Source organism: Garra rufa, chromosome 15 (assembly GCF_049309525.1).
Source record: "Garra rufa chromosome 15, GarRuf1.0, whole genome shotgun sequence".
NCBI lineage: Eukaryota > Metazoa > Chordata > Actinopteri > Cypriniformes > Cyprinidae > Garra > Garra rufa.
The window spans coordinates 29711855-29727229 of NC_133375.1; the positions used below are offsets into that span (position 1 = coordinate 29711855).

General features: G+C 33.4%; 1 protein-coding gene across 1 annotated transcript in view; it reads left to right on the top strand.

The window, feature by feature from the left end:
* The window catches only part of LOC141287715 (E3 ubiquitin-protein ligase RNF220-like), a 118779-nt gene extending 104827 nt beyond the window's left edge, over positions 1–13952 (top strand). Inside the window, exons 6-19 of the mRNA XM_073819852.1 lie at positions 1404–1530; positions 4230–4275; positions 4364–4456; positions 6088–6130; positions 6464–6568; positions 7431–7474; positions 7824–7935; positions 8368–8458; positions 8579–8665; positions 8752–8804; positions 9867–9951; positions 11624–11732; positions 12979–13053; positions 13164–13952. Of these exons, the coding sequence (XP_073675953.1) occupies positions 1404–1530; positions 4230–4275; positions 4364–4456; positions 6088–6130; positions 6464–6568; positions 7431–7474; positions 7824–7935; positions 8368–8458; positions 8579–8665; positions 8752–8804; positions 9867–9951; positions 11624–11732; positions 12979–13053; positions 13164–13235 (1142 nt within the window). The 3' untranslated portion in view covers positions 13236–13952. The remainder of the gene's footprint in view (positions 1–1403; positions 1531–4229; positions 4276–4363; positions 4457–6087; positions 6131–6463; positions 6569–7430; positions 7475–7823; positions 7936–8367; positions 8459–8578; positions 8666–8751; positions 8805–9866; positions 9952–11623; positions 11733–12978; positions 13054–13163) is intronic.
* The last annotated feature ends 1423 nt before the right edge of the window (positions 13953–15375 follow it).

Consider the following 15375-nt stretch of genomic DNA (forward strand, 5'->3'; position numbering starts at 1 on the left):
CACACAATTCTAAGGAAAAGGTCAGAATTGCAAGTTTATATCACGCAATTCTAAGGAAAAGGTCAGAATTGCAAGTTTATATCACGCAATTCTTAGGAAAAGGTCAGAATTGCAAGTTTATATCACGCAATTCTAAAAAAAGTGAGAATTGCAAGTTTATATCACACAATTCTGAGAAAAAAAGTCAGAAAATTAAAGTTTGTATAACAATTCTAAGAAAAAAGTGAGAATTGCAAGTTTATATCACACAATTCTAAGGAAAAGGTCAGAATTGCAAGTTTATATCACGCAATTCTGAGAAAAAAAGTCAGAAAATTAAAGTTTGTATAACACAATTCTAAGGAAAAGGTCAGAATTGCAAGTTTATATCATGCAGTTCTCGGAAGAAAAGTCAGAATTGCAAGTTTATATCACTCAATTATGTGAAAAAAGTCATAATTGCAAGTTTATATCACACAATTCTAAGGCAAAAGTCAGAATTGCAAGTTTATATCACTCAATTATGTGAAAAAAGTCATAATTGCAAGTTTATATCATGCAATTCTCGGAAGAAAAGTCAGAATTGCAAGTTTATATGACGCAGTTCTAAGAAAAAAAAGTCAGAATTGCAAGTTTATATCACAATTCTAAGAAAAAAGTCAGAATTGCAAGTTTATATCAAAGTTTTGACAAAAAAAAAGTCAGAAGTGCGAATTTATATCACAGTGGCGGAAGAAGTTTCAGTGGCTTCCATAGTTTAGAGGTACATGCTGGTTTAGGTTTAGGTTTAGGTTTTTCTATGTATATTAATTAAGGCAGTGTATCCATATTAAGGTTTAACATTATCATTTGAGAATTTGTCTCAAATTCCCACCGATGAGAGTCCCTCCAGCAGGAGGAGGGGAAAAAAGACATGCTCGTCCCAGAATCAAATCAAATTCCTCTTATCATCTTGTTATTTGCCGACGTTATCTGTGCAGGTAATGTGGTTATAAATTCAATTTCAGCCATGGGATTTCATTGTTTACTGATGTTGGTTGCCTTTAGGCAGAGATGCAAGCAGTTAGTACTTGTCAGTGAATTTATTTGAGCCGCACCGTAGATGAAATTTAAAAGAGAGGGGGCTCACAGGGGGGCCGACTGTCAAGGGCATGGCTCCGGGTGACGTTTATATGCAGATCCATGTTTTATTCACATCTATTTGCTTTCACTTGGCCACTTGTTAGCCTGTGATGGCCTCACTTCGAGACAGGCATTGCTACTCCATGTCTCTGCTGTCATGTTGATGAGCTTCTTTTAGGTGACACATCTGCCTGGACTTGATGATTTTCATCATTGTAAAGAATTCTCTTTATTGCTTATTGTAGGTTTATAATAATAAAGCGAGTCTTTTTTGTGTGTGTCTCTCTCACCTGTCTTTCCAGGTAAAGTAAAGGCCCTGTATGACACTCAGACGCCCATGTGTCCGATCTGTCACGCTGTGCTGCGGCCAGGAGAGCTGCAGGAACACATGGAGCAGGAAATGGAGCGTCTAATGCAACTGCACAATAGGTACATCCTTCAACACACAGATGAAACAGTCTTTTAATTTGTATTTTATTTGTTTGTTTGTTTAAACCATATAGAAATTAATGCATTTTATTTATTATAAATAAAGTTTGAATCAATGTTTTTTTAATAAAGTACTTAAATCTAAAGTATCCCAGTGCTGACCCAATTTTTGTGGTGCTTGAATGTATTTTGTTGCCATAATCAAACAAGAAAAATCATACAACTTTGTTTGTTTGTTTGTTTATTTATTATATATTTTTATTGATTTATTTTTTAGATTTTGCTTAGATTTTTTGCTTTGAATTTTGTTTTGTTTATTTGTTTGTTTTGTATTTTATGTATTTTTTACATTTTATTTATTTATATATTTATTTTGTTTTCGTTTTGCACTTTATTTTATTTATTGCAAATAAAGTTTTATTTTAGTATCCCACTGCTGACACAATTTTTTTGTTGCCATGATCCAAAATGCTTAAAATCTAACAATACTTTTGTTTTTTTTGTACTTTTTTTAAATTATTTTTCACTGTAAAATTTTTATTTATTTGTTTTTATTATTTTTTAATTGTTTTGCATTTTATTTTATGTATTATAAATCCTGTTTTATTTAATATTTATTTTAAATTGAGTACTTATATTGAGAGTATGCCAACCCAATTTTTGTGGTCCTTATTTTGTTGCCATAATCCAAAATGCCTAAAAAAAAAAAAAAAAAAAAAAAAAAAAATTTGTTTGTTTGTTTATTTTATTTTATATTTATTTGTTCATATTTGTTTGAATCAAGAGTATCCCAATGCTGACCCAGTTTTTGTTTTGGTCCCTATTTTGTTGCCATAATCCAAAAATCAAACAATAATTGTATTGGTTTGTTTGTTTGTTTTTATTTTTTATTTATTTTTTACTTTTTATTTATTTGTTTTTATTTATTTTAGAAAAATCTAACAGTAACTTTATTTATTTATTTACTTAACTATTTATTTAGTTCAATTAGTTTATTTAGTTTTTAGTTTTTCTTTTGCATTTTATTTATTATAAATAAAGTTTTATTTAACATTTATTTAAATCGACTGCTTAAATCGAGAAAATCACAATGCTGACCCAATTCTTCTGGTCCTTGAATGTATTTTGTTGCCATAATCAAAAAAAAAATCAAACAATAACTTATTAATAATTTTTTTTTTTTTTTTTTTGCATTTTATTTATTATAAATAGTTTTATTTAACAATTATTTTTTAAAACCAAGTACTTAAATCAAGACTTTTTTATGTTTTTGTGTTTAAATGTTATGTTTATTTTATTTTATCATAAATACATTATTATCTAACATTTAATTATTTAAATAAAAAAGTCTAATCAAACAATTATTTATGTATTTATTTATTTATGCATAGAAATAAATCCTAGAAATAGAAACAAACCATATATAAATAAAACCTTTTAACTATTAATTCTTCAAGCTGATTCTTGGCGGGGATGCTGGAGCATTATACAAAAAGCTTATAATAATTTATATCATTATTCATTATTTTTATTTTGTTAATACTAGTTTAATCTAAAGTGTATTTATTTTAAAATAGTAATAAATAAAAAATAAGCTATCCCAGTGCTGTCTGCTATCACACTCTTATCCCCCTCATTCTTCACCTGCAATTCTCATAGAGCCGACAAAAATGAAACCTGTCATGTTCCTCTGTAATGAACATGATACAATCTATATAATGACTGAGACAATCAATAATCTATCAGCCTCCCTCTGCTTCGCTCATGTCTCCTTTTGTTTTTCCGTCCATCCAGCTCAATCTGAGATCATCAGCCGATCAGTCGAGGGCTGATTTGATTTTTTTGAACTGCCTCAGTCTCTTTGTGTCGGCCGCAACATGTAGACAGTAAAGTGCCGCTGACAGTCAGCATGCTCTTCTGTCACTCTTACTCAAATCTCATCCAGGCTCATGAAAATGCATCGGCGCCCATAGTAAAGAGATCAAAACGGGAGACAAGAGCAGGAGAGATGGAGGAAGGGCAGAATTAAAGCAGATTGAGACAATGAACACACACACACACACACACACATGCACATACATACACACACACCTCCTCCCCGTAGCCTGTCCCTTCCAAAGGCACATTAAATGCTTCCAGGTCTTGATGGCATATTTATCTACAGCCTCTGGCCACGTGCACCATGCCTCCACCCTTCTCCCTGTCTCCTCCATCATTGCAACATCACAAATTACAAGCTGTTACATTGTTCCTGACATTTCACAGCCAGTCAAGCTCAAGGCAGTCCCTGAGAAAATCATAGCAAGCTAATAACGCGTTTCCTCAACTTTTGCTATCAGCATCAGACGAGGCAGGGCGGCACATTAGCCACTCTGAGCACATGAAAGATTTCTCCAATAAAGAAATTATAGCCATAATCTGCTTAGTGACAGAGCTGTGGACAGTAATTGTGTCAAATTGAACTCGGCCCCAGGGTGTGTTAGAGCCTTCCTGCTGTACAGGACCTGCGTTTTTATACATTATTTTTATTTGACTCTGAAGGAAATGTATTTGGAGAACAATATGCAAACAGATCCCTCATTTTCAAGCATGTTTGATTATTCAGATTCACGTTTTGTGTTTAAAACTAAGCTGAGTTTTGTTGGTAATGGGATTGTGGTGATGAAATACGTGTTAATAACACTCTCACCTGTTTACAGTCAGGGTCCCGCTCAAAAGGAGTGTCTCGCTGCTGGGCCGCCTAAGGTACGGACTCTCCAATGTACTTCACAACACTTGTTATATACAATTTATTTATGTCTACAGGCAATAATAACCGCTCTACCTCTCTTAGTCTCTGTTCTCTATGCACATAAAGAGAGAGGGTTCTTCTTCCGCCTCCTCTCCACGTCCCGCAGACGAGGCTGTGCACTCAGACAGGTACCAGGTGAGAACAAAATGCATGTTATATACATCTAACAGCATTAGTTTGCAATTCTTTGGATTCCAAACCAATTTAAGTGTGGCTTTAGCCATTTCTAAACTACATGTCAATCAAAAGTTTGAGACAGACCTTAGTGTAGTGCTGCCATCTACTGGACTTTAATGGAATTTAAAAACATATTTTAAAGAAGTTTACACTATAATTTTGCATACCACTTTCTAAAGACTGCTGATGACTATATTTGAATTTGACAAAATATTATTTATAATTCATAGTATTATATAATTCATAAGACAAAATCTAAAATGCATATATATACATTGCTGTTCAAAAATTTGGGATCAGTAAAACTTATGTTTTTTAAAGAAGTCTCATCAAGCTCATTAAGGCTGCATTTATTTGATTAAAAATACAGAAAAAAACTGTAATATTGTGAAATGTTATTACAATATAAAATATATGGTTTCTATTTTAATATACTTTAAAATATAATTTATTTCTGTGATGCAAGTCTCCAGGCTTCAGTGTCACATGATCTTTAAGAAATAATTCTAATATGCTGATTTATTATTAGAATTATCTATGTTGGCTACAGTTTTTTAGAACCTGTGATACTTTTTCAGGTTTCTTTGAATAAAAGGTAAAAAAAGAACAGCCTTTATTCAAAATATAAATCTTTTCCAACGATATACGTTTTTGCTATCACTTTTTATCAATTTAACACATCCTTGCTGAATAAAATGATTATTTCTTTAAAAAAAAGAACAAATAAAAATTTACTGACCCAAAACTTTTGAAGGATAGTGTATATTGTTAGAAAAGATTTCTGTTTTAAATAAATGCTGTTCTTTTTTTACTTTTTATTCATCAAAGGATGAAAAAAGTATCACAGGTTCCAAAAATTATTAACCAGCACAACTGTTTCCAGCACTGATAATAAATCAGAATATTAGAATGATTTCTGAAGGATCATGTGACATTAAAGACTGAAGTAATGATGCAGAAAATTCCGCTTTGATCAAAGGAATAAATTAGATTTTAATGTATGTTAAAATAGAAAATAATATTTTACAATATTCAATTTTTTCTGTATTTTTGATCAAATAAAGACAACCTTGATGAGCATAAGAAACATAAAAAACATTAAAAATCATACTGACCCAAACTTTTGAACAGCAGTGTATATAAAAATGTTTCAAAAATATTTGATAAATGTATTAATCTGACTATAACACTAAGTAGAAAACATACACTTCAACAAAAAAATAAAAACAAACAAAAAACAAAGTAAATATTGATAACATTATATTTTAATAATCTGTTTCAGCTTTATTATTTCACAAACAATGCTGTCCTCACAATATCCACGCTTACTTTATTTATTTATTTGTTTGTTTATTTATTTTTAAATATAACCAATTGGTCATTATATTTTAGGTTCGCAAGGTATTGTGAGAGTTTTTAGCATTAAATTTTTTTTTTATTTACTTCCGTTTTACTTCTACAACATGACATATTTGTGAAACTGGATATTCTATTAGAACAAATTTTGGCTTATTCTTTTAAAAAATGTTAAGTGTAATATCTTTGAAAGAGATTATGAATTTTCAAGCATCTCTTTTTTTTCATTTCAGACATTTTTGCGAGTACGAGCAAACAGGCAAACAAGACTCAATGGTATGTTTTCAGTGACTTTCAGTATCTCAAAATCTCACTGTACTTCTCTTTTCTGTATTTTGCATTTCAGTCATTGCCTATGCATATGCATTAAACATGCATTAAGAACTTGGATCTGACCAAATGAATATATCTCTGTATGAACAAAACTACTACAAAAATGAGTTCCATATAACAACTGATATTCAGTAATTATTACAAACTGTCCTCAGACAGCACTAATACATAACACAGTTCGAACAGTCACAGTTAAAGCACTACCCCTGACATTTGACCTAGCACCCTCACGAGCAGAGTGGATTATTGACCTTTAACCTTTTGATATGTTAACAGTTAAGGAGCTCTGCTGGTGCAGGTGCTACGCCAAACAGAAAGTAAAATCTGTTCATGTTTGGCCTGACTCTGGATTCCCACATGTACCTACTTGCCCACTTTCTGGTAAGCTAATTCACTACCAACACTTATTTTGTTTACATGAAGATTTTTGTTAGTTAAATGAGATGTAAAGAGGCTTTATCTAGAATACCAATAATCTTAAAGGAGAAAATGACTGTAGAATCATTTTCAACAGATGTAAAATGAGATGGTGAAATTGATGTAGAATTTAATGTATTATTACGCCCTTGACACAGTAATACACAAAGTATTGAATCTCTGTACTGTGAAATATTGATACTCTATCATGTTGAATTTTCGATCATTTATCAGGACGGTTAATTTTTATGTTATTTCATTAACATCTAAAGAAGGTGCTCTGGACGATTGGTCACAGCTAATTGATCAGATTCTCTCTCTAATTAATGATCCCCTCTCTGTTATGCTCAACTTCATTGTGATTGTAACAGCCTTAGCTCTGTTTCTACTGTCTTCTTTGACTATATTATGAGCTGAGGCTCCTAAAGATTAATGTCCCTTAACATCATTAGCAGCTCAGCAAAACACAGAGATTTTAATGGAGTGGTGGATACCGTTCCACAATGCTGAATTTTACGTCTTCTGTGTGTGTGTGTTCGAGAGAAGAAGATGCGGAGAATTCTGGAAATCTTTTATTTGTCTTTATTTTATAATCAGATAAACAGATCGGTCCAATTCCCATGCCATTTATTTATCTTTTGTAGGCCTTTCTGTCTTATCAGTTTATGTCAGCTTGAGATCATATATATTTCCATCAAAAAACTGCCACTGGAGAAAAATCAAATCAGAAAAAAAATTATTTATGCTTCATATTTTTAGATAACATAATATGAAATGTGTCAAGCATCAGTAAAGAAATCAGCTTTTTGTTTGTTTCTTTTTTCAGCACGCATTGGGAAACTGAAAAGACGGAAAGCAGAGGAAGACCAGGTATAATGAAAATGCAGCTTATTTCTCGTTGTGCATCTCGTATTTTCTTTAGATCTGCTTTCAGTGACATATCACAGACTGTTTGTAATATCTGTACTTGACAGCCAGCATGAGACAGGCGTCAGCTGTCCTGTTCTGCTAAGTCAGTCATATGATGTATAGGACAGGTAGATGTGGCCAGAAGGATCTAAGAAACTATAAACCTTCATGTGAAATGTCTGTTTCTTTTTATATTCAGCTGTGACCCAATGCCAAGAGGGCATTCAGGCAGGTAGCAGATGAAAGCGCTGTCTTGAGGCTGGTGGAGACATTTTCACCAGAGATACTGATGTGTGTGTTTTTTCCACAGAGAGACGGCGTGTGTGTTGTTGAAGATGGCTCCGTGCTGTCAGCCGGGAGGGAGTTTGAATGGGCCGAACAGAGAAGAATACAGATGGTTTCTGTTCTTAGAGGCTTCAGAGGTACAAAACGCAAACAAATCCTTCACAGTACTTTAACCACACACCAAATACATCCATATAAATCAATCCATGTTTATAAGGAGTCAGATTGGAGTCAGCAAATAAGCAGCAAGGCAGCTCACTTCGTTTTGCAACAGAGCTTGTGTGTGTGCGATTAGTTCACCGCAGACACGTGAGGTAATGGGAGTGGTGTTAACCTCTTGAGAAGGAGATTACTGTAAAAGCACTTAGACAGGCGTCAAAAACACAGACAGAGCTGATCACAAAGGACTCAGAGGTCATACAGACCCTTGTGTCCTTAAAAACACTTGATTTTATTAGCACTCTGCAGTTCATCAGTAGGACACCTCATATTTTTGAATATCACTCTCTATTCCTTTGTGTTTTGTTTGTCATTTCGAATATGAATCATATCATATCAAATGTCTTAAGGTTTGGTGAGCAGCTCGTTGAAAGAACATCAGGACAGCGATGCGGATCTGGATGTGGATGGTGATGATACTTTGGAGTATGGAAAAGCACAGTATCCTTGTTTTTGCTGTCAGCCAGCACAGTTTATGCCACAGCGAGGACATGCAGGGATCTTTTTTTTTTTTGTGAAAGCATATTTGATAAGAAATGTTTCCTTAGCAAAACATCTCAGATACACGGAGGCAGATGTGATTCCCTGTTCAGGAAATGAACCCAGAGATTCAGAGGAGAGGCAGGCGTTAAGAGGAGCTGTTTTAAAGTATGCACACACAAACAAACAACATATTATTAGTGCTTCTATGCTACTTTATTAATGCTTAATTATTCATCGTTTTGCTTTTCAAGTGGCGACACAACCAGCAGGTTATCTCCAGAGCAAACCAAGTTGGCAAACTCAGGTGAGTCTAAAGATTTTAATTACCATATTTGAAGTCAAATGTTTACATACACCCTGCAGAATCTGCAAAATGTTAATTATTTAATTATTTCATACAAAATGCATGTTACTTTTTATTTAGTACTGACCTGAATAAGATATTTCACATAAAAGACATTTACATATAGTGCACAAGAGAAAATAATAGTGGAGTTTATAAAAATTACCCTGTTCAAAATTTTACATACACTTGATTTTTAATACTTTGTTGTTACCTGAATGGTCCACAACTGTGTTTTTTTGTTTAGTGATAGTTGTTCATGAGTCCCCGTCAGAAGGAAAACCGATGCATTAAGAGCCGGGAGTGAAAACTTTTTGAATTTTAAGTTCAGGGTAAATTGAACTCTAAATATTTTCTGTAGCTTCCGAAGGGCGGTACTAAATTAAATATGATATTTAGGCAAAAAAAAAAAAAAAATGTTCACATCCACATTCCATTCAAAAGTTTACACCCCTGGCTCTTAATGCATCTTTTTCCTTCAGAAGCATCAGTCCGTGTTTGAACCTTCTGTAATAGTTGCATATGAGTTCCTCAGTTGTGAAAAGATGAATCTCAAAATCACACACTCATTGTTGGAAATGGTTAAAATACACAAAAATACTGAAAAACCAAACAATTTGTGGGACCTGAAAAGCAGCCGTCAGTTTAACTGTTCAGGATAAACAAGGGAATCTGAACAACTATCACTAAAAAAAAAAAAACAGTATTAAGAATCAAGTGTATGTAAACCTTTGAACATGGTCATTTTTATAAATTCAACAATTATTTTCTCTCATGGACTATATGTAAATATCTTTTATGTGAAATATCTTATTCAGGTCAGTACTAAATAAAAAATAACATTTGTATGATCCCTCTTATTTTGGTAAAACAATTAACATTTTGCATATTCTCCAAGGTGTATGTAAACTTTTGACTTAAACTGCATACTGCACTATATGTACTGTAGATGTATACACATACACAGCACATGTGTACTTTTGCATGAATCAAATTATTCATAATGCTGTATTATGTGTGCAGAAACTCCTACTACAAGCAATGGCGAGTTTGACAACAATACAAGCACAACGTCTCCTAGAACCTGTAAGAACAGCGAGTTAGAGATGTAAGTATACCTTAAAGTCGGCATGAAGTGACTGTTTTCTAAATATAAGTCATGCATGATTCATTTTTAAAATCACAATCCAAAGATTCATCTTGACTTTAATGCACACATTGAATGCATTATTTAATACATATCAAAACTTTTGCTCATGACAAAACTGACATTTCCTCAGAGTAACACAACAGCAAAGCTATTGAAATGGAAACAGATACACATATAGGATAAGATTCAAGTGCCTCCACCCATTCTCCTCCGTCCTGCTCCTCTCCAACATCCATGTCATTTTCTTGGAAGCATTCTCTGCAGGATCATGATACGGCACTTTTTAAATCCTGTTGGGAAATTTTAACTTCTTTCCATGTGCACTGGGACAGATTTTTATGCATTACTAATCGTGCAACTGAGGTCACGTTTGCACATGGAAGACACATGAGCAATTATATATGGCTGACCCGTTCAATAAGAGTCACACGAATCAGTTCTTTCTCAGCGGAGCTACATTTTGGCAGGTTCACTGAAGCGTGTTTGACTTATGTTTTGGAGTGAATCATTAATCAGCTTGATTGATCCATTTATCAGTCGAGGAGTGTCAAATTGCGGGGAAACTATGAAATTCTTTTTCTAAACGTTATTATTCTTAAATGTATTATGTGCGAGTGATTTGTACATATTTGGATGTCCACCCACAGATTAGAGAAGTTGCATCACCACTATCAAAATAACAAGACTTTTCTCTCTTTCTCTCACTTAAATGATATATGTGTATATATACTATATATATATATATATTAGGAATGCATTTGTGTAAGATTTCTGTTTCACAGCGTATTTTTGTACCTGATCTGTCACCACTCTCCAATAGGTATTTAGCCTGAGGACGAGGGCAGCTATTTCATATTTCCACCAGACAGCTACAAGAGAAAAACCAGCATTCATGCTTATATTTGGCGGCTATTACATGAGGCATTTTTGATGGATCACTTAAACCCCCTGCTGTCATAGTTCAATTCCTGAGAGCTGATTAAATGGGGATGCGTTGGCCAGGATGTTCCTACCGGGGATTAGGGGGCTCTGAGCGAGTGTTATTTAATTGTGGTGAAGTGGAAACACTCGAGTGAGGAAGGGTTAGTGAGGCGGGAAGGAGGACCGTTCCTGACAAATGACAGTGCGCCGCGGGGCGCTTGCTGCCCGGCCCTGTGTGGACACGCTAATAAAGCAATTACACTGAGACAATGTTTGCACACTGTGGTGACATGTCTGTCCCTCACCTGCTATGGGAAGGGCCAATATAAGGGGCCATCTTAAGCCGTTTTTGCCGACACTCAAAAAGTTTTTGAAATGATATCGTGTTTTTATTAGGTCTACAAGTTACTACTAATTTCTGTAGGACAAACACATTTTGCATCCATTTACTTAAACATAGACATATGCTGTCAGTGCATGCTCTTCATTTTTACTGTTCAATATGGCAATACAATAGCGGTGCTCACGCTTATGTATTACAATGTTGAATTTGCTTCTGAATGCAGCTCATTTAATGATGCAATCTGTCTTCTGATTACCGTTCATGTGTAATTTAGAATTCATAACATGTGGCCTTCAGCGACAAAGCCCTCAGCATGCTGTGACTCTCTAATCAATCTCTGATGGATTTGTTCTTTGTTTCGTTTAGCTTGGCGGATGACCCCTCCCTCAGTACGCTGGAGGCCCTGAAAACACGGATCAGAGATCTGGAGAAGCAGCTCACACGAGGGGACAGATTCAAGTGTCTCATTTGCATGGTAAGCTTGACCTTGCTACTTAAATATTTATTCACAAAAGGACTGAAAAAGTAATAAATAATTGCAAATATGTAGAATTTAGTTATGCATACTTTATATTAATTATGTAGATATTACCATTCACCAAAAGTTTGGGGTCTGTACATTTTTAATGCTTTGGAAATAAGTCTCTTATGCACACCAAGGCTGCATTTATTTGATCAAAAGTAAAAATAGTAATATTGAAAAATAATATTACAGTACAAATAAATGTTTTCTATTTGAATATATTTTAAAAACAGCCTTTATGATCCCTCAAGAAACATGTCTTATTATCAATAATAAAAACTGTTTTTTTCTGCTAAATATTTTTGTGAAAACCATTTTACATTTTACATTTCTAGATTTTGAATGTTTTTTCTTCTGTTCATCAAGCCTGTATTTATTTGATCAAAAATACAGCAAAAACAGTAATATTGTGAAATATTTTTATTATATATATTTATTTTTATATATATATATATATATATATATATATATATATATATATATATATATATAATATTATTATTATTATCAAACAGTTGAGTACATTTTTTTTCAGGATTCTTTGATGAATAGATAGATCCAAAGATCAGCATTTATCTGAAATAAAGAGCCTTTGTAACATTATACACTATACCATTCAAAATTTGTTTTGGGAACAAAATTATAGAAATTAATACTTTTATTTAGCAAGGATGCTTTAAATTGTTCAAAAGTAATGACAAAACAATTATAATGTTACAAAAGATATCTATTTCAGATAAATGCTGATCTTCTTAACTTCATATTCATAAAAAAAACTGAAAGAAATTCTACTTAGATGTTTTCAACATAATAATAATAAATGTTTTTTGAGCATCAAATCAGAATATTAGAATGATTTCTGAAGGATCATATGACTGGAGTAATGATGCTAAAATTCAGCTTTGAAATCACAGGAATAAATTACATTTTAAAATATTATTTATTTTAAATAGTAAAAATATTTCAAAATGGTAAAAATTTTTTACATTTTACAAATGTCACTGTTCAAAAACTTTTGACTGGTATTGTGTGTATATCTATCTATCTATACTAAAATATATATAAAAAATCAATCAAAATATTTTTTAAAGTATTACATCTCTTTTGTTATAATATGTGTGTGTAAAATATGGCATAACTGATGAGGTTCACATTTTTCCTATGTATGTAATTTTATTGTGCACATAAATTTTTTCAGGACTCATACACAGTACCTCTGACCTCCATCCAGTGCTGGCATGTCCACTGTGAGGAATGCTGGCTTCGCACCCTGGTGAGATGAACATACTCATCAAACATTTTTCAGCACAACAATGTGCCTTCAACAAGTGAATCCTGTATGTTACCATTATGTTTTTGATTGTTAAATTATCTTTCTCACAGGGAGCAAAGAAACTATGTCCACAGTGCAACACTATCACCTCACCTGGGGACCTGAGACGAGTGTATTTGTGAAGAGTTACAGCTGTCCTGTCATCTGCCTGTTTGCACTCTACACAAACGGATCACTTTTACTGAGGAAAACCTTTCTGGGCAGATGCAAAACTTAAGAGGATGTCCTGTTGGAATGCTACCCAGTTACATGAAGACCACTGTGTTCATTTCTTAATGAAATGGAAAAGTACAAATCTGCCGTAACAATATTGTAAGGACAGTAAAACTGATCACAAAATGTTGTAAATCCTTGTTTTATAAAATATTGTTAAGTTATTCTCATAGAGAAAGCTCAAAAGCAATCTGTCAAATAGTTTTGTGAATGTTTACACTGAAGAGTTCTTTTCTAATTTGGATCTAGCAGTGTTGATATCTGAAATAGTAAGCAGTTAACTTTGAAATCATTGATAAACTGTGTTTTGTGTAGAATGTTCCAAAAAGAAATGAATCTTGTACATTTATTTTCCATACTTATGTAATTGTAATTTAATAGTGAATGGGTTCTTTAAATATGGTTTAAGATCAATTATCATTTCAACTGTTACACAGGTGATATAGTGTAATTGTTTTGTCTCACAAACCCCTTATTCTAAGCATGCATAAAATCTCAAAGACGAGACTGAATATGATGCAAAATTACAAAGCCATTCTCACAAGGTTTGTAGATTCAAAAAGTGCTAATTTTATCAAACAGTTCACATGCATAAATAAAAATAGTTTTTACAATTTTCAACAACAGATATTCTGAGTTGAAGTAGTTCTCTGTATATTTTTGACATTTTAAGCTCTTCAGCTTCAGATGCTGTGTGGATGTAATTGTCTACATTCTTGTAACGAATTAATATTTAACCCCTAACAGGTGATGGACAGGTTATTGTATTGATATGTACTGTACTCCATCGAGAAGCATGTGCTTCCCTCCCTTAGCAGGTGGAATTGATTCTTAATGCAGGATATGGACGCTGAGGTTGATCTCTGCTTAGCCCTCACTCCTCTCCACTGCCAAGCAGAATAAAGGTCTGTTGACACTGAGTGACTATAGGCTATGACATTATGACTAAACTCAGAACTAACAGAAAAGGAGTTCAATTTCCTTTGTGGTATTTTAGCAATAGTTTTGTTACTGTCTAGACAAGTTACTACAAAGATCGTGAAGCACTTTTGATATAACTGAAATAGAATGAAACATAAAACCAGCTTTGTTTTATGATGATGTATTTTGTACAGACTCGTCTGTTTTTCTTTGACAAAAAATAAACTAAAGTTGTTGTCTAACAAATGGCATTGTCAGCCTTAAATGGTTTTCATTTAGGTACAAGCGTGAGTGAGCACCAAGTCACCAGCATGGACATATTTGAAGGTTCGTTTATTCATTTTACAGACATTTCATCCAAAGCTACAGTACTTACATTGCATTAAATATATAAATTTGATCAGTTATTGTTGTACTGTATTCCCTGGGAATCTAACCCACGATGCTAACATTTCCTGCACCTCTATCGTTTGAAGTTAAACTGAGACGATAGATAACCAGCATTTCCGCTTTCCTTTCAGTCTATTTATCGCATCACAAGTATCTTAACACCACCTGGCCAGTTCGTTTCAGCCATTCTTAAAGATGCCTTTAATGAATGACCTGATGAAAGGATGTCTGAGGCTGATGGCCGAACATATCTCTAATTAGCAGCAGTATACGGACGCTAGTCTGAGTGAATTTAGGTTAGCGCTGGATTAGCCTAGCCTTGTGTCTAATGCAAAGGAAGTCAGCTGGTGCACTACTCCCACAGTAAATTTTACTTCAAAACTCCAAAATGTGACCAAAAATGACATTACATTTCCAGCCCCAGCAGCCCTAACTAATAAAATGAATTTTGGACGCTTTGCAAAGGATTTCTTAGCAGAAAAAAATGTCATGACTCTACTAACAGTAGTGAGGAGATTTATGTATAGGATTAAGCAACTTGACTGTCATTTTTTGGAGTCTCTGTGGACTCATAAACACATTTTCAACTTTATTTGACCATTTTTATTGTTGTTTGTTTCAACCATTTCTCAGAGCCAACAATTAACTAAGGCCTACACCTTTTAACATTTTAGCTGATTATGCATTGTATGATATTGTAATAATTATTTGGCACACTGTATCATTTTGATAGATTAG